The following is a 20,947-nucleotide window of genomic DNA, read 5'->3' as shown; positions in this document are numbered from 1 at the left end:
CCTGTGGGAAGAGGAGGAGCACACAGAAGCCCCTCCCCCATTCTGGGTGTCCTGCTTTCTCCTGTGAGCCCAGCCTCTCCTCACTCACCACCTACCAGTCAGCTGAGGGGAGAAGAGTGCGCAAAGCAAGGGGAGGAGAGAACACAGCTCTGAGGGCATTTTTATTAATTTGGGGTTCATTAGATGATCTTCCCTGGGCACAGGGGAGGGCTGATTCACTTGTTACATTCCACAGCTGTCCAGAAAACAAGATTGAATTCTAAAGGAAAGGAAAACAACATTTGGGTTTGAGGGAGGCTGTTTTGGTCCTGGTCCCAGCTTAAGGAGTTCCTCCCCTCCTCCTGCAGCCCAGCACCAGCACCAGCCTTCTCTTCCACCCAACCCCCACCCAGGGCTGTCCCTGCTCCACAGTCCTCCCACCCTCCTGGCTGCCTACCAGTCAGGGCCTCAGCCGGAATCAGGACGTTGGAGAAAGGCATATTGTCCTGGGAAGTAGTATCTGTGGGCTCCTTCGTGGGCCTGCTCAATCCTGCTGCACTGGGTCTCCTGTTGCTCCTTGGGCCCCTGCCAGGGCCAGCATTGCTGTCTGCCTCTGCCCAGTCCACCTTCACAGCCCCTAAGGAATACCCCCTCATCCTCCTTCCCCCTTCCCCATTTCACCTCTCCTTGACTTCCCTTACCTTTCTTCACCCTCTTCTCATCCTCACCCCTCTTCATCCTTCTCATCCCTCCTCACCCCTCTCCACCCCTCCACTCCCTGTCCTTACTCCATCCAGACTTCTGCCTCTCAGCCTCCTCCTCTCAGCCACCTCCCCAACCTCTCTGCTTCTTCCTCTGCCCACTCTTACCTGTCGAGTCTGCATCTCTATGGGGCAGTGGACCATCCGCTCCAGGACTTTAAACTCAGGGTTCAGCTTGATGCAGGCCAGGCATTTCCGCTTCCTCTGGGGAGAGGGGCATGGGGCAAGGAGAAGAAAGGGGTGAGGGAAGGCCTGTGGCCTCATGAGGGTGGAGGCTGGGGGCTGCCTGCAATGGGGTCCTTTCCAGTCCACCCTTGGATTGGAAATTTCAGAAGTCAAACTATCCTGCAGTTTTCAAAACTATGAGACTTCTGTGTATGTAGGCAGGAATCCTGCCCAAGTGACTCTCGCCAGACCCACTCTCCTGTCATCTGTTATATTTATTTGCATTTGCTTGTAAGGTTTTATTTGAAAACAAGGATCGCACAGATGTCTGGTATAACCTGGCCCCTCCTTTAACAGATGGTGGGACTGAGGCCTTTAGTTCAGGGTTGCAAAGCCACAGGGTTGGTGCTTGGCAGAGCTGAGTCTAGAAGCGGGATAGTTGCATTCCCAACCCAGGGATTCCCCAATAGCAGGTTTTGCCCCCAAGATGGTTGATTACAGTCAAGCCCTGTCATGGATCAGACTAGGCTAGGCCACCTCCGCTTGAAGACTCACAGAAGACGGAATTCACCAGGTCTGGGGCCAGACCAACCCACACCATGGGCTTCTGCCAGTGATCTGAAGCTTGGGAGAGGAACTCGGATGAAATTGTCCTCCGTGCCAGTAGCCCACCTCTCCCTCCTGCTTACTCAGGCCCAGGCCACCCACAATGTCACAACCACAGGCTCCACAGAGGGGTCACCAACCTAGGGCTTCTTGCTGGATCTCCAACTAAACCCAATTACATGCACCTGCACCCGAGCAAGTGCCCCGTCACACATGTGTGCACATCTCCACTCACCCCATTGGGCTTGACCTTGCACTCAGTTCTCTTCCAGTCCTTCTTCCCACAGCCTGTCTGCTGGAGCGTAAATTCCAGCCTCACAAAGGTCCCCGCCTGGGTGGGCTACCGACAGACAGACAGACAGACAGACAGACAGAGGAAGGCCAGCAGCCAGTTGAGCAGGCAGAGCAATTCCTGGAATGTGACCCTCCCTTCTCCCCACAGTGAAACAGCACAACCCAGTTGGGGGCTGGCGTAGTGGCCTTTCTCCAGAGAGCCGGGTGCTCACAGAACCCAAGCACTTTAGCACCTGCTTCCTGGGTCTCTTGGGGTGAGGCCCTAACCCCCTCTCTTCCGGGGTCGTGCTGCTAACCTTGTCCATGGCAATGTCCACACTGGTCTTCTGGAAGGCCCACTGCACACGCGGGTGCTTATGGAATTCCTCCAGGGCCACCTGCAGGCCCTGGTGCTGGGCTGCAGTGAGCTCGGCCCTGCCCAAGCCCACTGTGCCCAGCCACAGGGCCAGCAGGATCAGCAGCTGCCACATGACTTCACCTCAGTCACTCTGGTCCTGCAAAGGGCATGTTCTCAGCTCTTCATACCAGCCAGGGGAGCCACCAACCCCCTGGCCCTGCCCTGGGGGTCGGGGAGGGGGGCATGCCTAGCAGAGCTTTGGGCAAAGGTAGAGGGACAGGACAGGATGTGGCCCTTTGCCTAGATTCCCCTGGTATTCCCCTGCCCTGCCTTCCACTGTTCCCTGGATCCAGCTCAGCCTGGGTTTGGCCCTGTCCTGGGTAGATGCTGAGTAGGCTTTTGTCCTAGGCCAACAGCCAGGGAAAAACTCTTGTTGCCCCTCCTTCCCTCCCTCCCTCCCTCCCTTCCTCCCTCCCTTCTTTCCCCCTTCCTCCCCCCCTTTTCTGTCCAGTTCGCTGTCCCCACTGCCCTAGTTGCCCCTAGAGCCCCTCTCAGCTTCCCCTCCCCACCCTGGGTCTACTGGTTCCCAGGTCCCAGCCTCTGGCCCTCATTCCCCCTCCCCCCGGGGAGGGGGGCCCAGTATAACTGCAGGGAGAACAGGGCCCAGAAAGGAGGCTGAATATTTCTGGAAAGATGTAAACACTTGGAGGGCCAAAACAGGGTGGGACCCAGGAGGATGCTCACCCCTCCCTGCACTGGGGCTGTCTGCTGCCATGGGCCCTGCCCCTAAACCAGAGAAGGGGGTCTTGCCTGGGCCCCACCCTTGCCTTTCTTCAGGCAGACCCTCCCTTGTCTTTTTTCTGGGCCTTCCACATCACCCTCTCTCAGCCTCAGGGTGTTGCCTTAAAGCAAGGGCTCTCAGACAAGTTGACAAGCTCGGCCCTTGGAGCGATTCCCTCTTCCTGCCCCCCTCCTCTCCAGCCCCTCTCTCGCATCCCTCATTCATCCAGCTGCCCCCAGCCCGCTCTCCCTCCTTACCTCCTCCCTGCGGAGTCTATTCTAACTTCCCGCGGCGACTTGGGGCTGTCAGCCTTTTCCCGGTCCCCTTGCCCCGCCTCTCACCCTCCCTCCCTCTCCTCCCTCCCTCCCTCCCTTCCTCTCCTCCCACTCCCACCTTCCCACTCCCACCTACGGGGCTTCCTCCAGTCCCCAGCACCGCCCGAGGCTCCGCCCACCCCGTTAGGACTGGCCTCCGGGGCAGTACCCCCTCCTGAGCCTCTCCTTCCGTCCCACCCTTCCGCTGCCCTTCGGTCCTGTGATCCTGACCCTGGCCGCTCACCCAGCGGGGCGGGGGAGCAGGGTGTCCAGGGAGCCTGGGAAGAAGTGAGGTGAGGCCCAGGAGCCCAAGCTCTAGAAGGTCTTGGCACGGAGGACTTTTCTCCTTCTCCTCGGGATGTGGGACTGCTCTGCCCGCCACCCTGCCTCCAGGTGGGGCTGCCCTTTTCTTAGGCCCCTTTGAGTGACCAGTCCTGAGACACTCATTTCAGGACATTCTTCCCAGAAATACAGACATCCTCAAACCAGATGAGGCCCTGAGGAATCAGAAATCATTCAATCCCTCTCCCCTCCCATGCCCTAAAGCCTATATACATACGTACATACATACATATATACATATATATATATACACATACATATATATACATATATACATATATACATATACATACATATATTTGTGTGTATATATATACAAACACACACACACACACACATACATACTAGAGGCCTGCTGCACAAAATTCATGCACAGGTAGGGTCCCTAGCGGCTGCTGGCTGTCCTATGGGGCCTTCCTTCATTGCTCACTGCCCCCTGGTGGTCAGCACACATCATAGCAAGTGGTCAAACTCCCGGTCGGTCGAACTCCCAAGGGGACACTTTGCATATATATATATATATATATATATATATATATATATATATATACACACACACACACACACACACACACACACATACATATACATATACATATACATATGTTGATTTTTAGAGAGAGGAAGGGGGTGGGCGAGAGAAAGAGAAACATCAATATGAGAGTGAGACATCCATAGTCTGGCTCCTACACGCCCCCTACAAGGGATCCAGCCTGAAACTTGGGCATGTGCCCTGACCAGGAATTGAACTGGCAACCTTTGCACGGACGATGCCCAACCAACTGAGCCATACCAGCCAGGGCAGGCATCTTGTTTTGAGGTGACGCTGGTGTGCGACAACCTCTACCACCAGCACACAAGTCCAGCCTTGATCCTGTATGTCCTATCTTTACTGGCAATATAGACACGGGTCTCTCGTGGGGTGCTGGGAGCCTGGCAGGATGCTGAGGTAGAATTCATAGAGTCAGTGGGGGAGTCAGGAAAACAGTGTCCAGAAATTGGTTCGACTCCTGCACATCTGAGCAAATCTGAGCCAGCACTGGGACTTTGCCTATCAGTAACCAGGGGGACCATTTCTCTGCTTCCAGGCCCTGTCCCAATGCTGGACATAGAGGATCTCATTGGACTCCAACCCCTGGAACTCCTGCCTCCTTCACTGCATAGTGGGGTCAGAAACCCCACCTGGGGGTTGTCGCAAAGAGAAAATGAGCAAATGTATGGAAAGTGGCTGCTTGTGATCTGGGTGCCAAGTGGGGTCCGAGGCTGAGAGCAACATTAGCATGGTACCTTGACGCTACCCTCCTGCTTTCATCTGGGCCATTGCCCTCTCCTGATTGCACTTCCACGCGGAAAAGACTCTAGTCTCTGGCAGTGGTGGAGGGTTGGGATGTTCCGCCCATGTCCCAGCCTCCCGTGCACCTGTCTCCCGTGCACCTGGTGCCTTCTGGTTCAGAATCTCCGCAGGGTTCAGAGGATGCCTCTTGCTCTCACAGATCACCCCCGCCCCCATAGGAACTCTGTTCAGTTACCACCATGCCTTCTGCACCATCTTATAAAACATGTCATGTGGCCCTAGCTGGTTTGGCTCAGTGGATGGAGCATCGGCCTGCGGACTGAAGAGTCCCAGTTTGATTCCAGTCAGGGGCACATGCTCGGGTTGCAGGCTCAATCTCCAGTGGGGGGTGTGCAGGAGGCAGCAAATCATTGATTCTCTCTCATCACTGATGTTTCTATCTTTCTCTCCCTCCCCCTTCCTCCCTGAAATCAATAAAAATATATTTCAAAACCCCAAAAAACATGTCAGTGTCTCATCCTCTGTTGTCTCTTCTCCCATCGTCTTTCTCCTTGTGAACTTACAGCTTTTTATTCTTTTACTGTCGTTTTAACGAAGTTATAGAAGGGAATAGGGATAACTACGTTATATAATCACGCGTTTAACCAGAGTCTGTGAGTTACTTAAAAAGAAACATTCATATGTTGAAGCCTAACTCCTGGCACCCCAGAATGTGACTGTATTTGGAGCTATGGACTTAAAAGAGGTAATTAAGGTAAAATGAGGTCATATGATGGGTCCCAAACCAATATGACTGGTATCCTTACAAGAAGAGATTAGGACAAGGACAGAGGGAGAACTCCGCCATTAATAAGCCAAGGAGAGAGGCCTCAGAAGAACCAACACTACTGACACGTTCATCTCAGACTTCTGGCCTCCAGAACTGGGAGAGAATACATTTCTGTAGTTGAAGCCACGCAGTGTGTGGTCCTTTGTAATGGCAGCCCTGACAGACTTACACACACGGAGGAGATCCTCTCTGAAGACCTGGTGCTATGCACTCAACCTGATTATTTGAAAAGCCAAGTTTTTGTCTGTGTGACACACTGATCAGGTGCTTTGTGAGCAAAACGAACATGGTTAAGATGACTAATATTAAGCCAAAAATGTTTGCCTTATTGAGAATAAATGTTTAAATCCTATCATTTATCCTAAAAAAAGATACACAATCAGGATGCCATTTATGACGTTTTAGTGTGGCAGGAACTGAAATTTGGATTTCAATAGGTGTGAGGCAGGATAGTAAGAAGCTAGGGAAATTCCTAGACAAGTGGAATAAGGGAAACTGAGACAAAATGATTAAATAATAACATGAAACCCCCAAAATAATTAAATAAGGCCAAACTATTTGAGCAATTTACACTCAGCTAAGGAATCACAAGTTTTTCTATTCCCTAACCAAGGACACTTAGGAACAAATGGTTTTCCCATTCCAGACCGCCCTGGGACAGAATGTCCTAGGTCCTGGTCCTTCTTCAATTGATGACATTCTTTAAAATTAAACTAACAGAAAATAACCCCTGACCCCTCTATATGCACATTTTTAAGAAGTTGATTTTAGAGAGAGGAGGGGCAAGAGAAACATGGATCGGGAATTGAACTGGCCACCTTTTGGAGTGCAGGATGATGTTCCAACCCACAGAGCTACACTGGCCAGGGCTCTATACACACATTTTGATTAATTAACATTTTAAAGGACACACCTGAAAAGCTAATAAATATTCTGTTAAGATCCTCCCCTGAGACTCCCACTGGGATTCCATCCAGCCAAAAAAATATAAAAAGCCTCAAGACAAAGGACCCACTGTTTGCGCTCACTAAAGCATACCCACGCCTTGTATCTCTGCTGTTTTTCTCCTAAACTCTCAGGGACCCCAGGATACTTGCAACTAGGGGAGCAGTGGGCAGTGGCAACTTGTCCTGGGCTTACCCCCTGAACCTGTCTCCAAGGGCCCCTTTTTCTCCGATTTCCCAGTGAGCTCATTTCTTTAACTGTGGCTTTTATTTCTTAGAGAGCCAGAGCAGCCCAGCCCAGGCTCTCTCCCATTGCTTTTTCTGTCTTAAGCCCTTCCTTTGTTTCACTGTCCCCAGCTTTATAAACACACTCTCTACATCACCTGGATGCGTGTTGGGAAATCTTGTCTACACAAAGTCAAGAACCCACACTCTGACAGTGGGCCCAAGGCAGACCCACTCCAGGCCCAGACCCCGCCTGGTAACAGATATAATATAATATTTACATTTTAGAATTGTGCTCTTTCAAGGAAATTCAGCAAACTAACCAAAGACACTTTCACATTTATTTAATATATTTAAGAAGTCACTTTCATGATTGAAAAATATTTTCCCAAATCAAAGTGACCAGGAGGCAAATAACTAAGCTGAAAGTCTCGAAGACCCCATGAGCTCCTCAAATCTCAAAGACCTACCACTAGAGGGAAACAGTGAGCATGAGCTAGGACTAGGTTCTTTAAACTTAGGAATTCCCTAAGGCTGTGGAATTATTTTTCTTACATACTTGTGGTCACCTGTGATCATTTTTTGACTTCTGGTTTAACCCTAAGAACTTCTCTTTACTGCATCTGACTGATAAGTCATGCCAATTTGTTGCAACTGTTTTACACCCAGATGCATGTTTGTTAGAGCTGGGAACCAGCACAGGCTTGGATAATGAGCGGCACCTCGCCAGTGGAAGAAGGCACTGAGGGCAGTTTAGATGCTTAGGAAATGAAACATTTTTCAAGCTTCAAAAATGTTAATTTTACTTAGTATATTATTTATTGAATGTAGTAATGTTATAGACTGTTATTATGTAGTCAACATGCTATATTGTTGGAATTTAGAATAACATCCACAAAATAAACCATAAATACTGTTAAGAGAAAACTCATTTGTAATACATTGAAAGTTAACCAATTCTGAGAATATTGAGACTTCACTGGCCAACTCTGAAGGCAACAAATTTAACAGTGACCCAGATATGGTCTTAAACCTGTTAGAAGGCACCAAGTAAGGGCCAGGTTCACACACTGATTCCTCCAAGTCACCAAGTGGTTTTATTGGAGAGGAGTCTGGAGAGGAATGAGCCAAGGTTAGAGATCGCATTTTTGTTGGTGGAGAACATGGACAGATGGCTTTCGCAACAACAGCACACGCCACTCACAGGAAACAAGACACTTGAAAATATACCTGCTTCTGCTAAACTACAAAGACTGCGGAGATTCTGTTTGAAATTTCCTTGTGTTTCCAAATCAAGCTTGGTGTTTAGTAGATTTTAAACCATGAACAGTTACACACTGGCTTCTAAACTCATCTTTTTAATTAAGTTGAAAAAGATATAATTTGATCCCAGTCTGGAATTGAACAAGACAGAGCATTGTAATAATAGATGGGACTTAACCTTAAAAGGGTATAAATGTAGATTTCTAGGTAAAGTCAAGTACTTTCTTTCCTGACTGAGACACCAGGAGGATTTGTTCCAGCATTTTCTTGCAATGTCTGGTCCTAAGACCAAATCACCACGGGGTGGTAAACGCATTGCCAGGGAGGGGAGCACCCTCCTCTCCCGGAGGAGCCACAGGTTCCCTAAAGGATCCAGCCTTCCAGTTATTCTGGAATAGTGTTCCAGATGAAAGAATATGTTTAAGGCACTGCCCCCAACGAGTCCTTCAAATGAGAGAGTTATAGACTCAAATTTTCTTTTGCGTCTCTTGCTCTTTACCTCGTTCACATACTGATTTGAACTGGCAGTTCTGCGGGGCTCCCAACACCGGCTCTACAAGCAGCCGCCAAGGGAGAGAGTCTGAGGCGAACACTGGGCTCAGGCTGCCTCTTGGGCAGATCCGTGTGGTCTGATCAAATCCCCTTAACCACGGGGTCAAGCTCTTTCATTTCCTCACTCATTTGGTCCACAAACACTGGGTACCCACCATGGGCCTGACACCTTTCCAGGGCCTGGCTATGTGGTGGTTAAAAAAGACAGGACAATCCCGGCCTTCGTGTGACTTAGGTTGTGGTAGCTAACTAGACAGAAGACATCTAAATGAATAAATGCCTAAATAATTTCAAGTAGGTGATCAGTGCTAAGAAGAATAGTAAGACCAAGTAGGGGGGGCTTGAAGGTGATGGGGCAGGAGTGGGTGGTAGGCTTGTCTATGGGTTAATCCTTAGAACCTGTGAATGTTATATGGCAAAAGGGACTGCAGACGTGATTAAAGTAAGAATTTTGGGAAAATAGAATTAAAACACAAAATTGCCTACCCAACCAAGGAAGCTCCCCACAAAGGTAGAAGAGAAAAAACACACAAAACAGTTTTATTATTGAATAATCATCACACCAGAATGAGATGCACATCACAGGAAGTCCACCAGGAGATTGCAAAAACGGAAAGAAATCTCACCTGTTACACAGCCCAGCAGGTGCAATCTGTTACACGCATGTTCTCCAGGTACACTGTCACTAGTCCTCCGGGGAGAGGACAGAGTTCATCCTAGATTCACCTGGTAATGGGGGTGTTAGTTAACTGCCTTTATCCAGAGGAAAAACACACTTCTCATATCTTTATGACAGGAGGTAGTTTTGCAGCTTGGAGGCAGGTGTCTACCCAGTTTAGGGTCTCAGTCTCCCATGGGGACTGGGAGACAGGGCCCTGTCTCCCTTGATATTTACATTTCAAAGAGGTGGCTTCCAGGTCCCTGAGAGAGACGCTCCTGGGTTGTAAAGTGGGCAAGAGGCTTATGTATACATACATCTCGAAGAGACAGAGAAAAATTCACAATGACAAGTATTCTAAGGAAAGGGTGGTGGCTGTGGGGAAAGTCTCTCCCCTTTTTGCACCAGGAATGCAAACTTGTCTTTCTTAGTTTTAACTTGCATTTGCCCTTACAACTGTCCTGGATGATCTGGGCAGGCCCTGGATGTAAGGGTCCTGATAAGAGGGAGGCAGTGGGAGATTTGACCACAGCAGAGACAGAAGGCAATTCTCTGAAGAGGGAGAAGGGCTCCAAGGCATCCACGGAATGCGACTCTAGAGGCTGGAAAACAGTCTCCGTTAGAGCCTGCCGACACCTTGATTTGGGCCCAGTGAAACTGACTTTGGACGTCTGACTTCTGGAACTGCCAGGGAATCAATGTGCGTTGTCTTAAGCGACCACGTTTGGGGAAATTTGTCACAGTAGCCACAGGAAGACACAGGTGGGAGGGTCATGTTTTGAGGAGAGGATATTTGGACTCCAACCTGAATAAAGTGGAAGATTGACCCTATAAACTTCTGGTGGAAGAGCATCCTAGGCAGACAGAACAGCAACTCCAAAGGCCCTAGTGGAGGCATGAGCTGATGAGGCTGGGACAGTGTCCACCAGGACCCCGATGGCATGGAGCTAGAGAGGTAGGCATGGTCAGTCCAGATAGAGCCTGAGAGGCTGTGGCAGTGGTTTGTGATGTTTTCAAAATGTGACATAAGCCACTTGATCTATGTTTAAAGGGTTAATCTGGTTCGGGAGACGGAGCTCCAGGGCAGCTGTGCAGGGGCCAGGTGGGAGCAGTGGACGTGGGGAGAGGTGAAAAGTGGTGAGCAGGGCCTCACAACCCTGGTGCTGGTACAGGAAATCTGAGATCCCTACTTGGTTTCCTTTTGACCAATTACGTTCTTTTTCTTTTAGAAAAACAGACTCCTGGAACTAGATCTGCAGCAGAACGTGTCCGGGGCTGCAGAGTTAGGGCTGACATTTGATCCCAGCTGAGGGCTGCTCTTACAGGGTCCATCCTTGCCAGGCCCTCTGTGTGTGTTGTGCCTTTAAGGATATTCTTAGAACTGCAGCAGTAGAAGCACACTGATCTTTTCCTGGAGTTTCCACATGACCTAGCGAGACTGCTCTCACCTGAGATGGGCAGTCAGGGCCTTGCTCAGGGTGAGCCTTGGCTGCGGCCTCTCCAGGTCCCCATGCTGAGAGGGCTCTAGGAATGGAGGCCGCACAGTGACTGTGCCAGTGTGAGGCCCTCCCAGCAGATGTGGCCTCCATCAAGGTGAACGTGGTCACGTGTGCTTTCTTCCTCCTTCCCACACTGCCTGAAAACACATGGAAGAAGCTCGGTGAGTTTCCTAACCTGCCTTCAGGATGCTGTCTGCAGCAGGAGTTGACAATAAAGTAAGTTCCATTAGGATGAAGTTTTCCTCTCTTCTCTCTGTTCCCTAGTCTCCTCTAGCTTTTCAACAGCCATCCATTCAGAAATTGTCAACGAGCATTTGGTTTTATTTCATTTTAAGTACTAACCCAAGAGACATTGCCATCGCTAACCCAGGGTTATAAGGCACTGTGGAAGAACAGCGTGGACCATTTCTGCCTGGCTCACGATCAGGCCAGCACCTGGCGCCATGGCAGATGGTGCACACTGATTAAATATTTGTTGGATGTATGAACGGGGCCTGAAACAGTCTGTTTCCAATAGGTGGATGGAGTTTTCCCTCTTGCAGACACAGAGCTGCTTCTAAACAATACTTGGACATCTTCATAGAGCCTGGAGACATGAAAGACAAATCTATAATGACATAGAAAAACAGAAACATTTGAACAACTTATTTGTACATTTATGCTGACATTAAGAATCATGTTATAAAATGGGGGGAAAATTCATAGCAGTGTTAAGTATAAAGGGCAGAATACATCTTTACAAAAGCATTATCCCAATTACTAGTATGTCCAATATGCATAGGTAAGCATGGGAGGACACATACCAAAATATTAAATGTAATTCACTCTAGTACGAGAGATTTTTATATTCTGTTTCCTATGTATGGAATAGGTTTTTAAAGTGTTTAAAATATTGGTACAATTAAAAAACGGCCTTTGTTGGAAAGCATGAGACTGTACGAGCCTGGAACACGCAGGAAGTGTTTTGTTTGGAAAGCCAAGGCCACCTGCTAGTGGGTGAGTCACCGGCGCAGGCTCGCACCTGCCTCCGCACTCGCCAACCTGCTGCCTCGTGTTTCCAAACGGAATGCCCCGAAGCGAGAAGCGAGAACGGCCCCACGCCCCGCGGCCACGGGCGACAGAACTCCTCTCTGCTCATGTTTGGAATAGAGGGCATTCCCTTTTCAAAGTTCACGCCATCAGGCGTTTTCTGTCTCCGCTTCTGATCAGACTCATGGGTGGTTGTCAGCGCGGCTCAGACCCCTTGGAGGTGCCGCAGCACGGCCAAGGTCAAGGTGGCCAGAGAGTGAAGGGCGTGGCGGGGGCGGGGGGCGGGAGTGCCCTCTGGAAAGGCTCGGGCGAGCTTGGGGCCTTTAGGAAGCCCACGAGGCCGAGGCCGGGTCTGGCTGAATGACAAGTCTAGCCACGCGGTCGCGCTGGGACGCGCGTCCTCCGTGGGGACAAAGGGTCGGGAAACTTGAGCCGGGCCCGTTCCGGAATCGCCGGGCTGTGGTCGCCATGGCAACGGAGTCGGGCCCCCGGCGGCCTCCCCCAGCCGGGCCCGCGAGGGGGCGCTGGGGGCAGCGACGGCCCCACTTTGCGGGTAACGCTGCCCGTCCGGACCCGCTCCTCCCTCCCTCCCTCCCTCCGACCGCGGCCGCCGGCCGGAGCCCGAGACTGACCCTCGGCAGCTTCTGTAGTCACGTGGCGCTGGGAACCGGCGGGGCGGGGGGGGGCTGAGCTCGGGCCTGGCAGTGGTGAACTCGAACCAGCTGCTGTCGCTGCGGCGGGTGGGAGCGAGCGCGGCCACCGGCGCCGGCTCTCTGGCCTCATGGACGCGCAACGCGCTTCCACGCACCCGGCGGGAGAGGTTCGTCTCGGGCAGGGCGCGGGGTTCCACGCGGGCCGTGGCGGGGGCGGCCCAGCCTGCCGGGCGCGTGACCGTGTGCGCGCCGTGTGGGGGGCACCAGCCGACCGAGGCGGGGGGTTGTGGGGGGGGGGGGGAGCCTGCGCACCTGCGCACAGGCTCCCGGAGGTGCTCTCTGCGCGGGGATCCGAAAGGGCCCGCTAGGGGAGTGCGGAGCCGTGGGACGGGGGACGTGCGCGGGTACAAAGTGGGGGTGGGGGTGGGGTCTCCACGGCCCTCCGCCACCCGGGACGCGCGAGGGGCTGCTGACCAGCCGTGGGCACTGGCTTGCCTGCGCAGCCCCTGGGAGACGGGCCTGGAATTCCTGTTGGGAGGAGGGCGTGGGGGAGGGGAGCCAGCCGGGATTCCAGAGTTGCTGCGGTAGTCCGGCCTTTGGCCATCAGCGCGGAGAATTCGTGCTGTGACCTTACCAGTGGACGAAGTGACCCCCAAACGCAGCTGTGTGCTTCCTTGGTGCAGGGGACACATTTACTAATGAATGTGGTAGCCGTTAAGGTCACTCTGCCGGCCGGGCGTGGGGCTTGGGTGGGGGAGGGGGTTGTGGCTGGCGAGGACACAAAGATGACCGCCCTGGCGCAGCGCAGAGCCTCATGCTTGTTTTCTCCTCCCCTCCCCACAGGTAAGGCTGGCCTCTCTGCAGTCAGAGGCCTGAGCTCTGCCATGGGGGTAGGGGTGTCATTACTCCTGCAGTTTTCTCTGGCATCGGGGGGCTACCAGAGTGCGGGCCGAAGCGGGCGCTACAGCCGCAGGAGCATCCCCAGCAGGAGCTGGAAAAAAACGCATCTCCAGCTCCACAGTCTCCAGGGTAGAGTCCGGCCTTCTTTATTGGGGTCCCAAGCCATTCCACAGCCCCAGTGCTCAGGCCCCCCATCCCTGGAAGGAAGGGTGCCTGTGGGGGAAGGATCCCATTCTCAAATCCTGGAGCCTTCCCTCCTCTCAGTCTGGCCGCTGGGAATGAGTCATGTCTGTGATCCTCAGAGGAGTGCAGACTCTAGGGAATTTAGGAGGATGTGTCTGGAGCTTTTGAGCAGGGAAGTGAGGGTCCCTTAGGAGTCTAACCTCCATCCACCCTTTAGTGGGCTTAGGAAGCTGTCCTGCAGGAATCTGGGCTCCCTGGCATTTTGGAGTTACTGAAAATGGGGCAGCCCTTGCCGGGGTTGGGACAGGACTAGACATAATCTCTTCTTCCCTCCCCTGCTCTTGCCCCAATAATCCCTTCCACCCAAGGGAGGCAGCGCCGGGGCCCTAGGTCGCTGAGGGGAGCAGGTTGTGAGTGTTCCTTGGATTTGGGAGAGCTTTCCTTCCTGCAGTGTCCTAATCATGCATGTGTGGGTGGAGGGGGGCAGGTGGGCCGAATGTGGGCACAGTCGGGACAGGCGGTGGCCTGGCCTCTTGCTGAGAGTAGCATCCAGCTCCCCTCCTGTTCCCAGCAGGGCTGTTCTCACTCCCTCTCCTGGCTTCTCCCCTGAGAGACTGAGTTAGGGAGGCGGAAAAAGCCTTCCTGTGCTGTGATTAATATCAGGGAGAAGATAATAGGAATGAAAGGCTATAGCAGTTTCTCTGAGAGCATTACAAACCCAGGTTTTAAGAGGAAAGAACACTGGCCTGGGAGTTTAGACCTGTCCCCTAATCCTGGTTCTGTTGTTGGTTTACTGTGTCCTCTCAGGCCAGTCTTATCACCTTTTATGCCTCAGGGTTGCTACATCTATCAAACAGAGAACCTAATGTTTGCTCATCCAGCCTCACAGAGTTGCTGTGAAGCTGTCGTGGCAACAGGAAGTAGTAGGGACAGGAGAGGGCAGCGGGGCCGCATTTGGAAAAAGCACGAAGCACCGCGGAGAGCGGCGATGTGCTTTCTGGAGAGGCAGAAATGCTTGTGCAGCCAATATGGAGTGTTTACTCCATGCCAGGCACATGGTGGCCTTGAGGGGGATTCTAAGAAGTGTCAGGGTCAATAAAGACTCATGACAAATATACTTGAAATGTGTCTAGAAGCCCAAGATTGAACTAATACAGAAGAGTAGCCTAGATTCAAGGGCTCAGGGATCCAGAGCGGGGAGCTCCCTCGGGCTGGGGTGGCAGGGGAGGAATGGGGGCAGGGCGAGTGGACCTCTGGTGTGACTGTGCTTTTCCACCCACAGCAGAGGAAGAACCGATGCTGGAACGACGCTGCCGGGGCCCCCTGGCCATGGGCTCGGCCCAGCCCCAGCTCCTTTCTGGGCCCTCCCAGGAGTCGTCCCAGACTCTGGAGAAGGAGCCCCACGGGCTGAGGGTACAAGGTACCTCGGCAGCCCAGCCAGGCAGCCAAGCTCCGGGCCGGGTCCATCGCTGTGCCCACTGTCGCAGGCACTTCCCCGGCTGGGTGGCCCTGTGGCTTCATGCCCGACACTGCCAGGCCCGGCTGCCCCTGGCCTGCCCGGAATGTGGCCGTCGCTGCCGACACGCCCCCTTCTTGGCACTGCACTGCCAGGTCCATGCGGCTGCCACTCCAGACCTGGGCTTCTCCTGCCACCTCTGCAAGCAGAGCTTCCGAGGCTGGGTGGCCCTGGTTCTGCATCTGCGGGCCCACTCGGCTGCCAAGCGGCCCATCGCCTGCCCTGAGTGTGAGAGACGCTTCTGGCGACGAAAGCAGCTTCGAGTGCATCTGCGGAGGTGCCATCCCCCTACCCCCGAGGCCCGGCCATTCATCTGTGGCAATTGTGGCAGGAGCTTTGCCCAGTGGGACCAGCTAGTTGCTCACAAACGGGTTCATGTAGCTGAGGCCCTGGAGGAGGCAGCAGCCAAGGCTCTTGGGCCTCGGCCCAGGGGCCGCCCGGCAGTGACTGCCCCCCGGCCCGGCGGAGACGCCGTTGACCGTCCCTTTCAGTGTGCCTGCTGTGGCAAGCGCTTCAGGCACAAACCCAACCTGATTGCCCACCGCCGCGTGCACACGGGCGAGCGGCCCCACCAGTGCCCTGAGTGTGGGAAGCGCTTCACCAATAAGCCCTACCTGACCTCACACCGGCGCATCCACACTGGTGAGAAGCCCTACCCATGCACCGAGTGCGGGCGCCGCTTCCGCCACAAACCCAACCTTCTGTCTCACAGCAAGATCCACAAGCGGTCCGAAGGGTCCACCCAGAGCGCCGCCAGCGCAGGGAGCCCCCAGCTTTCAGCCGGTCCCCTGGAGTCTTCAGCAGAGCCCACCCCAGAGGCTCCACTGAGACCTGCCCAGGAGCCTGTCCAGGAGCCTACCCCCGAGCCTCTGCTGGAGGCCCCCGGAGAGGTCCCCCGGGACCAGGCAGAAGGCCCCCCATCTCTCTACGGCTGTGATGACTGCGGCAGGAGCTTCCGGCTGGAGCGGTTCCTGCGGGCCCACCAGCGGCAGCACACGGGGGAGCGGCCCTTCATCTGCACCGAGTGTGGGAAGAACTTCGGCAAGAAGACCCACTTGGTGGCCCACTCTCGGGTCCACTCAGGGGAGCGGCCCTTTGCCTGCGAGGAGTGTGGGCGCCGCTTCTCCCAGGGGAGCCACCTGGCAGCCCACCGGCGTGACCACGCGCCCGAGCGGCCCTTCGTCTGCCCAGACTGTGGCAAGGCTTTCCGCCACAAGCCCTACCTGGCGGCCCACCGGCGCATCCACACAGGTGAGAAGCCCTACGTCTGCCCCGACTGCGGTAAAGCCTTCAGCCAGAAGTCCAACCTGGTGTCCCATCGGCGCATCCACACTGGCGAGCGCCCCTACGCCTGCCCCGACTGCGACAGGAGCTTCAGCCAGAAGTCCAATCTCATCACCCACCGCAAGAGCCACATCCGGGACGGCGCCTTCTGCTGTGCCATCTGTGGTCAGACCTTTGACGACGAGGAGAAGCTCCTGACCCATCAGAAGAAGCATGACATCTGAGGGCAGGGGCATTGTTCACGAGGACGTGATGCAGTGGGGCCACAGGCCCGCGCTGCTGTTGGTGTAGCAAGGGCTGGAGAGGCAGGCCCTGTTAGAGAGGGAGGTCAGCCTCCACACCTTAGGCCAGGGAGCCCATGCCGAGCACAGGGGCCCGGCCTGCAGCTGGTGTTTGCTAAGGTTTCCTCCTCACTGTCCTGTGCCCTGGAAAAGTAGCAATAGCACCTGTACCCACCCCTTAGTGTCTGTCCTCCGCTGGAGGGGCTACCGGTGGACAGGATGACCCTTCTCTGGTGTTAACGCCTTAATGTCCCTGCCTTTTATTTTGAGCTTCAGCTTGTTTTTGGAAGTAGGTGTGGTAGTCCTTAGTAAAGAGCGCTTGGGAAGCAAAGCGGACCAGCTGGATATAGCTGGGGAAACCTGTTGGCCTTGTTAGGCAGCCCTGGGAGGTGAAGCCAAGCTGCTCTGACCTATCCCTCCCCAGCCCTCCCACCTGCCCCTGCATTGGTACCCAGTCTTGGAGAGACCCATCTACTGTTAGTCTTGGCTTCCCTCCCTCCCTCCCTAAAGGTCAGTTCTGGTTTCTGCACAGGTCACCCCATTAGATTAAAAAAAAATTTAAAAAATATGTATTTTTTTATTGATTTCAGAGAGGAATGGAGAGAGAGAAGCATCAGTGATGAGAGAGAATCATTGATCGGCTGCTTCCTGCACACCCCCTACTGGGGATTGAGCCTGCAACCTGGGCATGTGCCCTGACCTGGAACCTAACCATGACCTCCTGGTTCATAGGTCAACACTCAGTCACTGAGCCACACCAGCCAGGCCCCATCTGACTCTTTATCCACCACCCTCCCCATGCTTAGAGCACCCCCTGGCTGTCAGCAGTCCTGTGTCCAGGGTTTTGTCTAAACACCCCAGTCATCTTCCACACTTTCCAGAACCCCACATGTAGAAGGATTGCCCGGCTGATATCGGAGGGAGATAGGGGTGAGTTTCCTTTCCAGCATTTCTAGTGTCTGGATGCCTAGCCTCCGCTTGAACACTTAGGTGACAGTCCCCACCTCCTGAGGCCCTGGTTCTATTGTAGGAAAATTCTAATTGTTAGAAGTTATTCCTTATAATGAATGAAATCTGCTTTCTTATAATTTCTACCTATTGGGCCTTGTTCTATTCTCTGGAACTAAACAGAACTACCACCCTCCTTTTCAAATTAGAGAATAAAGATTTGGTTTTAGCACTGGTGGCTGAGAAATGTTCCTTTCTCCCTGTAGCTGTGGTGTTGGGAGGAGGAGGGGAGTGCTGTGGGGGCAGGGGTGGGGGAGGGGGAGAACTTGGTCGCAGGCCAAGTGCCCCGACTTGAGCCCCTCTGTCCCTGCTTGAGCCCCTCTTCCCCAGAGAAGGCCAGGCGCACCCAGCAAGAGGGGCAAGTTCTCTAGGGGTTCAGCCTTCTGTGGGTCAGGTCAGACTTGTTGGGTGCCAGTTATTGGGGAAAAGTTCTGATTTGATTGTCTTGCAGTGCCTCCCTGGCTGGCCTGCCAGAGTTCCCTACATCTGTTACTGTGAACGCTTCCTGGTACTGTTGTTTCATACAAATAAGATTGCCTGTTTTTGACAGGTATCAGTAGGCCATTTTCTTGCCAGTCTTTGTAATTTCTGTACAGGTTACTGGCACCTGGCATAGTCGGGTGCATAATAATAATAGCCACAAATTGTTTATGTGAGTGGCACCTCGAAAAGAAGTGTCCCTAAATTATCCTGTGCGGTAGTTACTCTTCTTTTACAGATGAATGCAGTTGCTCAAGGTCATGTAACTGGTGATTGTCAGAGGTCAGTCTGACTCCTGGAACCTGTGCTTTGACTATGGCCATGGAGGATGCTGCTGCTTTTGGTGAAGATAAGTATTCATTGCCTACTGTGTGCTTGATGTGTGGGGTGGAAACAGGGTTTACAAAGATGAGCCCCAATCTTTCCCCTTAGAAGGCCTACTAGTAAGTTTGGGGCGGACATATATGTGTACACAAATAATGAGTATAGAGAGATGGACATGAGGGTGCGTGGGGCTCCAAGTGTATAGGAAGGAATCAAGCAGCTTCAACACTTCATATTGGCTTATGGGGTTATGGGGCCACCTGAAAGCCTGTGTAGTTGATGGTGGCAAATTAGCTTTCAGAACCTGGGGGCGTTGTGTCAAGGAAGCCTCACCTAAATATGTCTAAGAGAGCTGAGGGCTTCAAGGGAAGGGAGCAGTGCTTTATGGGGAGGGGGGCGGGGCGGGGAGGGAGTATCAGGAAAGTAGGTAGATGGGGTGATGGTTAGGGAGCAGGAGACAGGTCCTTAGGCATCTAGTGTTATTATTTGGGGGGAGGGGGGTCAGAGAAAAGGATGAGGGAGAGGGGATCTGACCAGGGGTTCTGACTTTTTAAAAACTTACCTTTAAAGAAAACGCCTCGTGTGTGGGGAAGGTGAGCACCGAAAGTTCTCTACTGCTCTGCTGCCCGCTGCTTTTGGGTAGAGGTGGTGAGAAGAGGGCCAAGGGTCAGGGAACGCCACAGAAGTAGCCTCGAGGGGGCTGGTAAGGCAGGATAGAGCGAACTTGCCCCTAGAGTCCTGCAGGGGACCCAGTGGGTCCCAAGCCCTTGCTCAGCATCGCACATGCTGCCAGCAGGCTTGAAAGAGGAGCTGCCTGGGTTGGATGGTCAGTGCTCTGCTGACAGGAGCTGCCCTGTTCTGAAGAGCCCTGGGCTTTTTCTGTTTTCTTCTACGATTACAGAAGTATTCAGTTATCTTGTCAAAATTAAGCAATGCAGATATACTTAGATTTTTTTTTCATGTGGAAGTCTTTCATTCCCTCCCTTCCACCCTCCATATCTTTACTCCATGTAGGGAATTGGAGGGTAGTGTCCTTCCAGAATATTTTTCTGTGCATTTGCAGATATGAACATATAGCCCCCCATTTTTACTTTATGGAAATAGGACCCAGCTATGCTTCATTCTTTCTACCCTCTAAATAACCTTGGTCATGAAATGTCAATCTGGAGGAAGTCTCTCACTCTGTAGAGGAGGTAACAGGCTCAGAGAGTGACCGTGACTTTCCCACTAGAATCCAGCGGCAGCTATGGAACTAGAACACGAATCTCTAAGCCTTTGCTAGGTATTCTGGAAAATAAAGAGATGAATGAAACTCTAAAGAGTTGGTGGCTTAGTGATGGCTGGCTTCTGTGTAAGGTTACTTTACAAAAGCTTCTATAGATGATAGAACCAATTAGGGCCCTGCAAAAATCCAGTAAGGTATGTATGCAACTCTTGTACAGATGAATAAGTCAAAATCCAGAGACAGGATGTATCTTTTGTAATAAATGCACACAGTTTGCGGTCAAACTTGGCTAGAATCTTGGTCACCAGTTTCTATTGTGTGAGAGGCCAAACAGCAGCTTGGCCCATGGGAGATGCTTGTCTGCAGCTGCTGACAATTAGAAGAGTCCACCGGCTGAGCAGTAAGGTTTGTAGGCAGTCTCAGAGAGCCCAGTTTGTTGGTATCAACCTCCGGTCCCAAAGGCGGTTTCTAAGCAGCTCCCGAGAGCATCCTACCAGTGGGAACGGACGTTGCTGGCTCCCTAGGAGGTGGCAGTATGAGGAATTTTGACACAAAGGAGCACTTCCAGTCAGTGGCTAGGAGAGGAAATTCTTCTAGAGGTTTCCACGAACAGAAGACCCTCCTTGGCCATCTGGACCCTGCCTCTAAAGCAGCAGTGACACTCGATTTAGGGACGTAACCTCCGCAGGTCCCAGATCGCTGTTTCCTCCGCCCGAAGGCCAGGGGTTGGGTTGAATGATGTTTGAGGACCCCGGGATCGCTTGTCATGCGCCGCGCGGGTGCGGGTGCGGAGGGCGATTTTGTCACATGAGACGCGCACATCTCACTAACACCTGGTGTGCTGTGGTGCCCAGCACCACCACCACGTCACATGCACACTCGAGTGTGAGCATCCGAGTGGGGTTCCTGCTGCTTCCCCCAGACCCTGGCGCCAAGAGCGTCGGACGGACTGGGTGGATTTCACAGCGTGATCTGCGGGGCCGGGCGGGAGAGCCCCGGGGAGACAGGGAAGGGGTGCCCGTCAGAACCAGGCCTCGTCCCCGCCTGTCCTCCCCTCGAAGCCTAGGGCGCGGATCAGGTGCCCCGCGGCCAGCGAGTTAACAGCGCCTCAGGTGCCGAGGGAGGCGAGGTCAGCCCGCCTACCCCGACTATTGGTTCCGGAGAACAAAAGGGCCGCCCCGCGGGCGTCTCCGATAGGGCCGAGGTGGTCATCTGAGAGGC

At 53.2% G+C, this 20,947-nt stretch overlaps 2 protein-coding genes across 7 annotated transcripts; one reads left to right on the top strand and one right to left on the bottom strand.

Annotated features, from left to right (window-relative positions):
* Positions 1–148: 148 nt before the first annotated feature.
* RARRES2 (retinoic acid receptor responder 2) lies at positions 149–3,356 on the bottom strand. 3 transcript variants are annotated; one of them, XM_054726175.1, is made up of 6 exons: positions 3,335–3,356; positions 2,102–2,299; positions 1,747–1,851; positions 849–944; positions 437–564; positions 149–259 (listed from the first exon to the last, which is right to left on the bottom strand). In XM_054726175.1, exons 2-5 carry the CDS (start codon positions 2,273–2,275, stop codon positions 448–450), a joined length of 492 nt encoding a protein of 163 aa, XP_054582150.1. In that variant the 5' UTR covers positions 2,276–2,299; positions 3,335–3,356; the 3' UTR covers positions 149–259; positions 437–447. The 3 variants fall into 3 exon arrangements, with proteins under 3 accessions (XP_054582150.1, XP_008152143.2, XP_054582149.1); XM_008153921.3 differs by lacking the exon at positions 3,335–3,356 and adding an exon at positions 3,181–3,252; XM_054726174.1 differs by lacking the exon at positions 3,335–3,356 and adding an exon at positions 2,473–2,495.
* An 8,518-nt stretch (positions 3,357–11,874) lies between these two features.
* Positions 11,875–17,874, top strand: REPIN1 (replication initiator 1). Of its 4 annotated transcripts, none has more exons than XM_054726304.1 (3): positions 11,875–12,111; positions 13,369–13,554; positions 14,894–17,874. In XM_054726304.1, the coding sequence occupies exons 1-3, from the start codon at positions 11,910–11,912 to the stop codon at positions 16,630–16,632; spliced, it is 2,127 nt and encodes a 708-aa protein (XP_054582279.1). In that variant the 5' UTR covers positions 11,875–11,909; the 3' UTR covers positions 16,633–17,874. The 4 variants fall into 4 exon arrangements, with proteins under 4 accessions (XP_054582279.1, XP_054582278.1, XP_008152142.2 ...); XM_054726303.1 differs by having other exon boundaries at positions 14,891–17,874; XM_008153920.3 differs by lacking the exon at positions 11,875–12,111 and adding an exon at positions 12,603–12,692 and having other exon boundaries at positions 14,891–17,874.
* Positions 17,875–20,947: the final 3,073 nt, after the last annotated feature.

This window comes from Eptesicus fuscus, chromosome 14, assembly GCF_027574615.1.
Source record: "Eptesicus fuscus isolate TK198812 chromosome 14, DD_ASM_mEF_20220401, whole genome shotgun sequence".
NCBI lineage: Eukaryota > Metazoa > Chordata > Mammalia > Chiroptera > Vespertilionidae > Eptesicus > Eptesicus fuscus.
This window is presented reverse-complemented; position numbering and strand designations above follow the sequence as displayed.

Excerpts from the sequence above, each read along its gene's own strand:
- RARRES2 (XM_054726175.1), bottom strand. The coding sequence starts at position 2,275 with ATGTGGCAGCTGCTGATCCTGCTGGCCCTGTGGCTGGGCACAGTGGGC. Across the intron at positions 1,852-2,101 it reads TGGACATTGCCATGGACAAG|CCCACCCAGGCGGGGACCTT; the intron begins GTTAGCAGCACG and ends GTCTGTCGGTAG. Across the intron at positions 945-1,746 it reads GCAAGGTCAAGCCCAATGGG|AGGAAGCGGAAATGCCTGGC; the intron begins GTGAGTGGAGAT and ends CCCTCTCCCCAG.
- REPIN1 (XM_054726303.1), top strand. The coding sequence starts at position 11,910 with ATGCCCCGAAGCGAGAAGCGAGAACGGCCCCACGCCCCGCGGCCACGG. Across the intron at positions 12,112-13,368 it reads GGTGCCGCAGCACGGCCAAG|GTAAGGCTGGCCTCTCTGCA; the intron begins GTCAAGGTGGCC and ends CCCTCCCCACAG. Across the intron at positions 13,555-14,890 it reads CCAGCTCCACAGTCTCCAGG|CAGAGGAAGAACCGATGCTG; the intron begins GTAGAGTCCGGC and ends TTCCACCCACAG.